The 12,398-nt window shown below is 43.2% G+C and overlaps 1 protein-coding gene across 1 annotated transcript in view; it reads left to right on the forward strand.

Annotated features, from left to right (window-relative positions):
- LOC126272086 (hemicentin-1) overlaps window positions 1–12,398 on the forward strand; it is a 1,030,571-nt gene that overhangs the window by 748,123 nt on the left and 270,050 nt on the right. The window contains exon 8 of the mRNA XM_049974649.1: window positions 7,000–7,111. Coding sequence (XP_049830606.1) covers window positions 7,000–7,111 — 112 coding nt within the window. The remainder of the gene's footprint in view (window positions 1–6,999; window positions 7,112–12,398) is intronic.

Consider the following 12,398-nt stretch of genomic DNA (forward strand, 5'->3'; position numbering starts at 1 on the left):
GCCCCAACATCGTGCAGCCCGCCTCCAGTGGTGTAGCGACAGGCATGATTGGAGGGACGAATGGAGACGTGTCGCCTTCAGCGATGAGAGTCGCTTCTGCCTTGGTGCCAATGATGGTCGTATGCGTGTTTGGCGCCGTGCAGGTGAGCGCCACAATCAGGACTGCATACGACCGAGGCACACAGGGCCAACACCCGGCATCATGGTGTGGGGAGCGATCTCCTACACTGGCCGTACACCTCTGGTGATCGTCGAGGGGACACTGAATAGTGCACGGTACATCCAAACCGTCATCAAACCCATCGTTCTACCATTCCTAGACCGGCAAGGGAACTTGTTGTTCCAACAGGACAATGCACGTCCGCATGTATCCCGTGCCACACAACGTGCTCTAGAAGGTGTAAGTCAACTACCCTGGCCAGCAAGATCTCCGGATCTGTCCCCCATTGAGCATGTTTGGGACTGGATGAAGCGTCGTCTCACGCGGTCTGCACGTCCAGCACGAACGCTGGTCCAACTGAGGCGCCAGGTGGAAATGGCATGGCAAGCCGTTCCACAGGACTACATCCAGCATCTCTACGATCGTCTCCATGGGAGAATAGCAACCTGCATTGCTGCGAAAGGTGGATATACACTGTACTAGTGCCGACATTGTGCATGCTCTGTTGCCTGTGTCTATGTGCCTGTGATTCTGTCAGTGTGATCATGTGATGTATGTGACCCCCAGGAATGTGTCAATAAAGTTTCCCCTTCCTGGGACAATGAATTCACGGTGTTCTTATTTCAATTTCCAGGAGTGTATAATAATGGAAAATCCTTGGTGGAACATAAGTAACGGAAGATGTCCAGGTAACAACTCACTGTCTAACTGGGGTACTGAATGGTCTATAATCACATAAGCGAAACTGAAAATTTGCTAACGTTTCAGGTGATGTCCTTTTTTAGAGCTAACTACGAGGAGTAGTCATAATGTTTAGTTACCTCATCGGAAAAGTGAAGTTACGAAATTAATTTTATGCTTGTTTGAGAGAACATGTTTCTACTCCTGGCCGATATCGAAATCACGAGCCGCAGCTTCGTCGGGCGTAGCTAGAGAATCGAAAGCAAAATACCGCAGGCTACTGATGAAGCAGGGTTAGGCTCCACCATGTTGTTCGTTTCCGACAACAGAGAGCAAATGTTAAAGCTGCGTCGGGTCAATCTGGACCCGACAGAGGTGCAACATTTGCTCTGTGCTGCCGGAAACGAACAACATGGTGCAACCCATCCCCGCTTAATCAGTGGCTGTGGTATTTTGCTTTCGCTTCTCTAGCGACGTGCCACGGTTCTGCGGCTTGGGGATTTCGATATATCCCTGGAGAGCAAATATTTACTCGCAAATAAGCAAAACATTAATTACATAACTTTATTGTTTCGAGGCAAGGAAAGCATTTCTGAAGAAGACAAATTTGTTAACATCGAGTATAGGTTTAAGTGTCAAGAAGTCGTTTCTGAAAGTATTTGTACGGAGTGTAGCCATGTATGGAAGTGAAACATGGACGATAAATAGTTTGGACAAGAAAAGAATAGAAGCCTTTGAAATGTGGTGCTACAGAAGAATACTCAAGGTTAGATGGGTAGATCACATAACTAATGAGGAAGTATTGAATAGGATTGGAGAGAAGAGAAGTTTGCGGCACAGCTTGACAAGAAGAAGGGACCAGTTGGTAGGACATGTTTTGAGGCATCAAGGGATCACCAGTTTAGTATTGGAGGGCAGCGTGGAGGGTAGAAATCGTAGAGGGAGACCAAGAGATGAATACACTAAGCAGATTCAGAAGGATGTAGCTTGCAGTAGGTACTGGGAGATGAAGAAGGCTGCACAGGATAGAGTAGCGTGGAGAGCTGCAGCAAACCACCCTCAGGACTGAAGACCACAACAACATTTTTTCGAGGAGATAACTAAAATTGTGTGAACATCCTCCTCGTCACCTGTGAATGAGGACATCGTCTGGAAGTTTATCAAGGTTTTAAATATTTTAATGTGTCTATCGACTAGTGAACAACACAGCTGTACTGTACTATGTTACCTTTACTCATTCCATAACTCAAAAACATCGCCCTTGTATCACACCGAGAAATGTTCTTGTTGTCCTCGTATTTTTACTGGTACTCTGCAAGAACGGATGACGTACTGTTTACGAATGAACCGCTACGGGCTGAAGAGCACCGCAGCATGTGAAGGGGAACTGGGGGAGTGCGAAGCGCCGCGTCGCGTCTGCAGGCTGGCGGGCGCTCACCACCCTGAATACAAAATCCTCGCCTCTTTATTTCTTTCCTCCGTACGCCTCTTCCTCCATTCTTTGCTCAAAGAAATCCATTTACGCGAATTTACAGGGTATAAAAGGAGGCAGAATAAATCGCGTTGCCATGGGCGGGCGAGCTTTAGGAGTCTGTGGAGCGCCTGTCAAGGAGAGCATCCCTGCATGCCTTCGAGCCGTGCGGCCGTGCGTACTTATAGGCGCGGGCATAACGCTGCTGCTTTCGCGGTGGCAGCGCATATCGTCATCGGCGGTAAAATGTAAATTTTGTCTGCTTTTGAAAGTAGAATAAAGCTACTCTGTCTCGTGACGAGCACAGGGGATACAACGTCGTTGTTTCGCCTCGTCGTCGTGAACTGAAGTCAGACGATTGCTATTCCCTTTGGTGGCAGCTGAACTAGCATAAGAAGATGGCACTCCGAGGTTTCAGTAAAATTCCATAACGTTTTCGCTGACCTCTACGAACTGAAATTTCTTAATCCTGACCCATTTAACCGATATAACAATTGCTTTTGAAATATGGACAATTTGTATTCACGAGGGTTGTCCAGAAAGTAAGTTCCGCCCGGTCGCGAAATGGAAACCACAGTGAAAACAGGAAACGTGTTATTTGCAACAGTTAGATAAACCTTCCACCTACTTCTCTTCATAGTCACCGCTCCAGCTTCGAGTTTTGTCGTAGTGTTGTATCAACTTTCCAATATCCTCGTCATGGAAAGCAGCTGCCTATGCTTCCGGGCAGTTATCTAACCTGGTCTGCCGCTCGTTGTTTGTGGAAAAATTTTATCTTCAGAGCCAGCGGTTCTTGTGAGCAGAGATGAGACTCAGGGGGAGCCAATTACGGACTGTATTGTGGGTTATCAAACACTCCTCGTCGGAAACGCTGCAGGGGTGTCTTCATTGACACTTCAGTGTGCGGCCGAGAATTCGCATGAAGAAGGAACTGCTCGACAGTTGTGTTATGTGGGCTGCATGACACAGAAGAAATCTCTAACCACATCTTTACGCGCTCACTGTTCACTCAAAACTGAAAAGAGCGACGCGACACTGTTGACGGACGTACTAGAGACACCGCCCAACACATCTGTGCAAAGCTTTACCGATTTCCCCAGTGGTTTCCATTTCGCGACCGATCGTAACTTACTTTCTGGACAACCGTCGAATCTGACAGAGCTATTAAAATTATACATGCTGTAATGGGTATTGCAGATATTTTTATATGTAGTACTTAATATGTACACATATCAATGTGTTCGTTTTTTTTTTCTCTGTGTCGAACAGTAGACCGTCAAACACGTCACGTAATTCACTACCTGATATTTTCTGCACGGTCGTAACTGCACCACTAAATGGACCACGCCTCTCATATAAACTAACTATAATGTGTCCATGTGTCCACACTTCAACACCTGACCTGCTGCTCACGAGAAAACGTCTTTCTGTTGCCACATACACTTGGAGGTACTAAGCAACCTAAAAACATACAACTTGTAATAGCTTTATTTATTAGTCTGCATAATACGCAAATAATGATGTAGTGTTGTACAGTACATTGTCCTCAGTGATCAATAGCAATATCTGCATTTGTACCCATTACACTCCTGTATGGAGCTTAAATAATCCGAGACTGAGACACAGGTGGTTTTTATCACCAACTCTATATTATTTGTATGTTAAAGGTTTCATAACTGAACGCAAAAATTACTAGCATAACATTTTAAAATAAATAATGCTACTCTAGACACAATGCTCTCTGCAACCACTTGATTTTAGCTAAAACATAAGATGAGCTACACATAGAATGTATGTGCTCGTGGAAGTAGAAAATGAGAGTAATTTAAATATTTCCAGGTCTAAAACAAAATGGCATTTAGAGTATCTGAGCTAGTTAGTACCAAAATAGCCATCAGTAACGAAACAATAGTGCACATTAATTATTACTTTTTATCTTATATGTGATATTACTTCCATCAAATAATGAAGTGAATGAACAGAAATTGCAGTGCAAATACACTTCTCGGGTTTGTCGCCGAGTAACATTGTGCAAGTCCTACAATATTTCATGCGCCGAACGTTGAACATCTCGAGTGATGGTAGATGCTGACGTCACTTCCGCAAGATGCGACTGGCGATGACCTCGTGGGGCAGGAATTGCGCATACACAGGGAGGCGCCCACAGTAGAGTGGAAACGGCGCTCCTAATGACCTCTACCGGGAGCTGAAACATTGTGGGACTCTGCACAATGTTATCCGGCGGCAAACCCGAAAAGTGCATTTGCAACAGATCCGTTGGGAAAGCCTGAAAAGTCACATCACAAGTTAATGTATCTACGTGTCACAATCTGACGGCACTTCAAATGCAACAGAAAAGATATACTGCTGAACTACACAATGTCATGGCAGTACAAACGTTATATGGCTGCATATATTGAACCTTTAGTAATTTATCGAAAGTGCAGAAATGAGGTTTGAGAGCTGACACTTGCTTCAATTTACATGATAAGATAAGAAGTGAAGATAACAGAACGTAATTAAATATATTTAAGATGAATTACATAATCGTGAAACACAGCAACAAATGGAGGGAGCATGTGACAAGAATGCAACAAAGGATGACACGGAGGTCACTGCTGAATAGGAAGTTAAAATGAGGAAGAATGAAGATCGGCCTGCCGTAAAATGAGGAATAATGAAGATCGGCCTGCCGAAAGATGGGCTGAGCAAAATACTGGAGGCTGGAACAAACCAGAGTTGGTTTAATCCGTGATGTTGTGGATGATGCTAATTCATACAACCGTAGTTTTGAAGACTGCGTCGTAATCCTCATTACGTACATCTTCCTATATCGGTTCGAAAGCTAGTTAGTTATTTTTCACGATAGGTTTTTAGAGGTGAGTTTCGAAGCGCTGATCCAATCTTCAGGTATCAACAAGGCATGCAAAACATTTAATTGCTATTTATATTGAGATAAACGCTATTGACACAGTAACTGTAATGGTGGTTCCTCTGCGGTAGTTACGGAACTCTGTGCTGAAGTATGGGAGAGTATTCCTCCGTATATAGCTACTAAAATCACCATTACTCCCTCTGCAATTCACTGTGTTATTGACTTAGTACATTTTCGCTGGGTCAGTAGCGTAATATCGCCCCACCTAACGAACACGTCAGCACTGCATCTTATTGCCACAAATCGACCTAAATCTGATTCAAAGCGGAGGAATACCGCAAGGAATTCCAACCAAGTCCTTCGCAAAAGCTGTAGAAACCCATCCTTATGTTAATTTAGCAGCAGCATTTTCGTTAGTATAAATACTGATGAAAGTTTTACTATACCTATTGGATATCCAGATATGTTTAACAGAGTTCGAAACACATTTCTAATAAATAAACATGGAAAACAACGCACGCGAGGTGCAGCTACTTGTGAATATATTTATTCGAAAATAATTGTTAATAAGCTCAACTATGAGGGAAGAATCATCTTTTTCCTCTAATAGTTCTGCGTGTATTTAACTTCCTTCTGAATAGAAAAGCCAGCAGTTCGTTATAATCACTGTTAGGTTGTGGTGGTCACAACTCAGTGGTCTTTGTTTTAGATTTGCATCTTCTGCGTGTCGCTGGATGACGGGTTGTCAATCGCCATAAACTGGCTACAGTTTGTGACCTGGTATTCAATTTTTTTTGGGGTTGAGATTTCACCTCGATATGTTTATTTCTTAATAGTTTTATTGACAAAGTAATGGTCGTAAGCCGGCCGGTGCGGCCGTACGGTTCTAGGCGTTACAGTCTGGAACCGAGCGGCCGCTAGGGTTGCAGGTTCGAATCCTGCCTCGGGCATGGATGAGTATGATCTCCTTAGGTTAGCTAGGTTTAAGTAGTTCTAGAGGGCTGATGACCACAGATGTTAAGTCCCGTAATGCTCAGAGCCATTTGAACCATTTCTTTTCTAAGTAATTGCTAAAATCCTAAGCTTAAATTCCTATACGTTCTAGTGCCACCGAGGGCATTAAAATACCGGGAAATCCCATAGCTGGGCAAGAAATATAGCATGAAATTGGCCATAGCATTGTTGGTGACAGCATCGCGACATTTGCTTGAAATGATACAGGGAAGTCTGTAACAACCAAAATAAAAATGCCTAAAGCGACCTGAACCCTTCTGCTTTCGAATATTAATTACTGAGCAAGGTAGCGCAGTAGGTAGATAATAGAGTCGTATTTGAGTGGACTGCGGTTCAAATCCCTGTCTGTCCATTTAGAGATAGGTTTTCTGTGATTTTCCTACATCGCTTAAGGGAAAAGCCGAGGTGGTTCCTTTCCAAGGAATCAATCCGAGCATGTGCCATCGACGGGACATTGAACCCTAACCTCCCTAATCTTTCTTCCTTCCTTCGAATATGAATCCGGTATTGCGTTACCGCACTCGTATCCTGATGTCCACTCTGAAAATTCTAGATACAGCATAATCACTGGAGCTAATGTACCCACTAGTTAGCACAATTGTTTTTGTAGCGGTGTATTTTATTGGCGCTATTAGAGGAAGACACTGAGCAGACTTCTCCCTGGCTCGCGATGAACTTAGCGCTCTTGTCTTCTGACTCTGCTCAACACAGACACTCTTGCATTTGTTGCTTATTAAAGTTATATCTCCAAGTTTTGCCGTGTACAGTAAGTAACAGTGTCGCTTTGTGATGTTGCAGATCCTCCCATCGTGACAGTGAAGCCGGACAACATTACCGTCAACGAGAGCTCCGATATTACTCTGGAGTGTGAGTACGTCGCCAACCCGACGACGCTGCTTGCCGTGCGCTGGTAAGTACTTTTGCACTTCCTTCTGCTGCCTGTTTCACTTATACTGCTGCATCGTAAGGCACTTGTTGCGTGCAGTTCGGTGGGATCTATTTTCCTCATGAGAGACAATGTACCACAGTCTCCACGTCTACATCTCTACGTATATTCTGCAAACTGAGACTCGCGTGGTAGAGGGGACTTCTGTCGTACCAGTTACTAGGGCTTCTTCCCGTTTCATTCACGTATGAAGCGCGGGAAGAAAGCTTCCTTACAAGCCTCTTGGTGCACTGTTACTACTCTAATCTTGTCTTCGCGATCCATACAAGACCAATTTGTCGGGATTGGGATTGTACGACCTTCCTAGATTCCTCACTTCTCTTGACACTTTGTAAGTTGGCTTTCCGGTATAGTTTTGGCGTATCTTCAGGCGTCTGCCAGTTCAGTATCTTCATGATCTGCGTGGGTAAAAAAAACTGCAACGTTTCGTGCTGCCCGTCTTCTTATAAGTTCGATATCCCCTGTTAGTTCTATTTAGCACTGGTCTCACAAACTTGAGCATATTCTAGGACGGGACGCACTAGTGTTTCGTAAGCAGTCTCCTATGTGGAATGACTGCATTTCCGTAGTACGAGGGTTGTATGAAAAGTAATGCTTCCACCTTAGTTAATTGGGTTTGGATGAGAATATTTTAATAAATCAAACGCAGAAATAATTCTTAGAATGTGATCTTTAATTACCAATATTCTCTTTTCCACAGAATCACCAGTCAACTGGATACATTTCTGCCAACGATGAACAGGTTTTCTGAAGCCGTCACGGAGGAAGTCGACACACTGATTCCGCGACCATAGTTCTCTCAACGTCTGCGTCAGAAGCATTATGATGTCCCCTCAGATCGTCTTTCATTATCGGGAACAGATGGAAGTCAGACGGTGCTAAATGTGGAGTATGTGGAGGATGCTGTACGGTGGTGAAATTCAGTCTGTTAAGTTCTTCCTTGGTGGCACGGGAAGTGCGTGGTTTGGCATTGTCATGCTGCAGGAAAACATTTCCCTTTTCCTTTCGGACTCTTGTTACACATCGGTTCAGAGTTCGCAGCGTTGTTATGTAACGCTCTGAATTTATTGTTGTTCCACGATTAACGAAATCAACATGGATAACACTACCTGCGTCCCAGCACACTATGGCCATGATTTTTCCAGTTGAGGGCTGCGTCTTGAATTTATTTTTCTGTGGCTAGTCTTTTTGTCTATATTCCATAGATTGACGTTTTGTCTCCGGGTCGTAATGGTGTACCACGTTTCGTCTCCTGTCACAACTGAATGGAGAAAGGCGTCACCTTCATTCTCGTAACGCGAGAGGAGTTCCTGGCAAAGTTCAAGACTATGCGCTTTCATTTCAGGAGTCAGAATCCGGGGTACCCATCGTGCACAGATCTTCCGATAGCTAAGCAAGTCAATAATGTGACCCTCGCGTTCTTGTGAAATGCCGATTGTGCTTGCAGTTTCTCTCTGAGTGATACGGCGATCGTCCTGAATCAGTCTGTCAACATTTTACTTGTGAAACAGGGTGATTGCTGTCACAGGACGTCCAACTCTTTGTCAGGCTAGATGTTCCTGCCTCAACAACTTTTAAACTTACTCGCCCAACAACGGACAGTACTCACAGCAACTCAATCACCATAGACTGTTTCATTCTCTGATGAATCTTCTTTGGGGTGACACCTTCTGCTGTCAAGAATTCGATGGCTGCACGTTGCTTAGATCGCATTGACCGACCGTCTACTCATGTTTTACACTGTAACAACCTTTCAATACTAAGGCTTCCCGCCAAATGGAGCTGTAGAGAATAGGCTTCGGAACTAGCCAGTACCTACCGCATACCAATGCTGCCAACTGTTGAAGAGTTACGAAGGTGGAGGCATTACTTTTCAGTCAACCCTCGTATTCTACCATTAAACCGAAGTCTGTCACCCTATTTTGGTACAGCTGAACCTATGTCAGGGTTCCATTTCGTATCACTACGAATCGTTACACCGAGGTTATTTGTGTGAATTGATCTTTTAGAACTTTGATTGATATTGTAGTCCAGAATGAGATTTTCACTCAGCAGCGGAATGTGCGCTGATATGAAACTTCCTGGCAGATTAAAACTGTGTGCCGGACCGAGACTCGAACTCGGGACCTTTGTCTTTCGCGGGCAAGTGCTGTACCAACTGAGCTACCCAAGCACGACTCACGCCCCGTCTTCACAGCTTTACTTCTGCCAGTACCTCGCCTCCTACCGTCCGGCACACAGTTTTAATCTGCCAGGAAGTTACATATCAGCGCACACTCCGCTGCATAGTGACAATCTCATTCTGGAAACATCCCCCAGGCTGTGGCTAAGCCATGTCTCCGCAATATCCTTTCGTTCAGGAGTGCTGGTTCTGCATGGTTCGCAGGAGAGCTTCTGTAAAGTTTGGAAGGTAGGAGGCGAGCTACTGGCAGAAGTAAAGCTGTGAGGACGGCGCGTGAGTCGTGCATGGGGTAGCTCAGTTGGTAGGGCACTTGCCCGCGAAAGGCATAGGTCCCGAGTTCGAGTCTCGATCCGGCACACAGTTTTAATCTGCCAGGAAGTTTGATATTGTAGTCATAGGATATTTCGTTTTTTTCGTTTTGTCGCACGGTGTTCACTCCCAAAGTTGTCTGTACACTACTCAGTCACTTCCAAGTTGTGATATCTACCTGTGTTCACTTTCGGCAAGTAATGTAGCCGCCTTGAATTTTCCTTTGCACTTACCCAAATCTACAACTCCCGTCGATATAACTGCTTATCTTTATACCTTTTTGAGGAGAGGTACTGGTCCACTGCTACATTTGAACCCTAACGAGATGTTTTCGTTTGAATAATAAACAAAAATTTTATGAAATGTTTGTTTATTCTGTTCACTTGCTGCACAGATAAAAACATCCGCTTGAATCACGTATTGGTTCCAATACAAATATGGCTGCCGTAGCTGTTCCCAACATACAAGTATTTAAAATGAAAATACAGTTCCGTATTTCGTGCCACTCGTCGACCTTCCGGCCTTCCCTGTTGTTTACGAACTAACCACTGCCTGCAATCGGATGAGTCAGCTTCTTTTGAAACCGTAATCTGTGACGTTATTTTAACACTGTCAAATAAGCCAGTATATAATAAGCAAGGGGTTTGTTTTTGTCCACATTATATTTTACGTACCTTTATGTAGAGATGGCTAGTCTTATGCAATAGTCAGTGCATCATAATAAAAAGTAGGAATCCTTTACAGATTATTGATTCTGTATGACTGCAGATTATGTCACTAAGATGTTGTCTGAACGCGGCGGGCTTGAGGATGGAAGGGCTGAAGCGTACTAAAATTTACAAAAGGAAAACTTGAATTCAATGATGTTATGAATATGAAATGGGTTTGATTAAGGGAGTACTATTGTTGGGCCGGTTTTTATCTAAGTATAAAATATTTTGAAATTTATCAATATATTTTACTGATTTTTGAATTAACTTATGTTAAGTTCAAAATGGTTCAAATGGCTCTGAGCACTATGGGACTCAACTGCTGTGGTCATTAGTCCCCTAGAACTTAGAACTACTTAAACCTAACTAACCTAAGGACATCACACACATCCATGCCCGAGGCAGGATTCGAACCTGCGACCGTAGCAGTCGCACGGTTCCGGACTGCGCGCCTGGAACCGCGAGACCACTGCGGCCGGCTATGTTAAGTAAACCTAGAACACTAAAGAGGGGAAAATGTTACATTGTTCCTAAACCATCGTAAATTTCAATACGCCATATTTTATTGAAAGGAAGTTAGAGTTCATGCATTAGTTAATTACAAACTGAGGTCAAAATCCCCCGTTTTGTACCCTACACTGGCAATACCAGATTGACAGGAATCGCAAAATCGTACCAACTGCAACTGTAAATTAAAGAGGGTTTTGTAATATAGAGTTAATGTCAATTAAAATGTTGTATTTCAGGTGAAACTAGTCATTCGAATCGAGATATTTTGACCTCATGCTTCAACTGAGAGAGTTCAGTTTCATTAGAAGGTCTTTGAAAAGATTAAGTCATGCGTTGCTATCAGGATTAGCACATTTGTTTCATGGAGGGCCGTAATAACCTCGCCATTGAGCGCCCGTCAGTTCCAAGAGCACGCACGCACACACACACACACACACACACACACACACACACACTGTTTCATGGAAGGTATTCCTATCAAACACATTGCGTCACTGGGAATAAGAGATGGTAAAGTCTTTCAATAAATGTTAATTTCTAAAAAGTAAACTTAACGCGAAAACTTGATCACACAATGTGAGCTTATCCGGCAAACATAACAAAACTGACTGGTTAGAGAAGAGATGGATAATTTCAAGCAGTTTTATATTTGAGGTAATATCAAAACTATTATTACTTGAAGATTTAGGTTGCGTGAACAAAGAGCTTTCCATCAGAAGCAGTCGACTAAAGTAGAGTGAATGCTTACAATCGATTTTTTATTAATAAAAATAGCGGAGAACTCAACAAAATTATAACACTTGCGGGTAACGGTCGTACTCAAACAGTAGAGAAGTGTTATATAAGGAGAAACAAATTTCGAAGGTTATTCGGGGGTATTTTCCGAAAGTTTTTATGTAACCGACCCGTGCAAGCACCACCTAGATTAAGAAGGCCGGTGCACTGAGCAACCCACCTACCAAGAATGTCATAAAAGTCTTGTCTGCCGAAGAGGAGTTTATAGTGGTAGCCACTTTTAGAAACGCTTTTCTCTCTCTAAATATTAATCTTATACTGATATTCGTCACTATTTTAATACACTAAAACTTACATATTTTGATACTGAAAGACCACTTCGTAATAATGACATACTAATATTAGTGAGGGACTAGTCTTAAGTAGTACTTTTTTAGAAAATTGCATATTTTTAAATGCTGAATATTATATTTTATAACTGTTTCTGGTAGATATTTACGACTATTACTTGAGTTATATTAACTACTTAATTGTCCGGCCTTTCACGTTAAGTAACGTGTTCTTTCTCAAATCACATTATAAAAAGCAGGCAGCCAGAATAAAACATCAGAACAGAGCCCCTTCCATAATCACTTGGCAACAAGACGAAAACCTGTACTCTTTCTGCATTCCTTTCAACTGAAATTCGAGGACCTTGCCGTTAGTCTCCTGAACTAGTAATCCATCACCTACTAAACACAACGCTTCCTTAGATTTCTACGAGCAGCTCGGTTGACATAGTAATAACACCTACATATGCAGTGCT

The sequence above is a fragment of the Schistocerca gregaria genome, chromosome 5 (genome assembly GCF_023897955.1).
Source record: "Schistocerca gregaria isolate iqSchGreg1 chromosome 5, iqSchGreg1.2, whole genome shotgun sequence".
In the NCBI taxonomy this organism is placed as follows: Eukaryota; Metazoa; Arthropoda; class Insecta; order Orthoptera; family Acrididae; genus Schistocerca; species Schistocerca gregaria.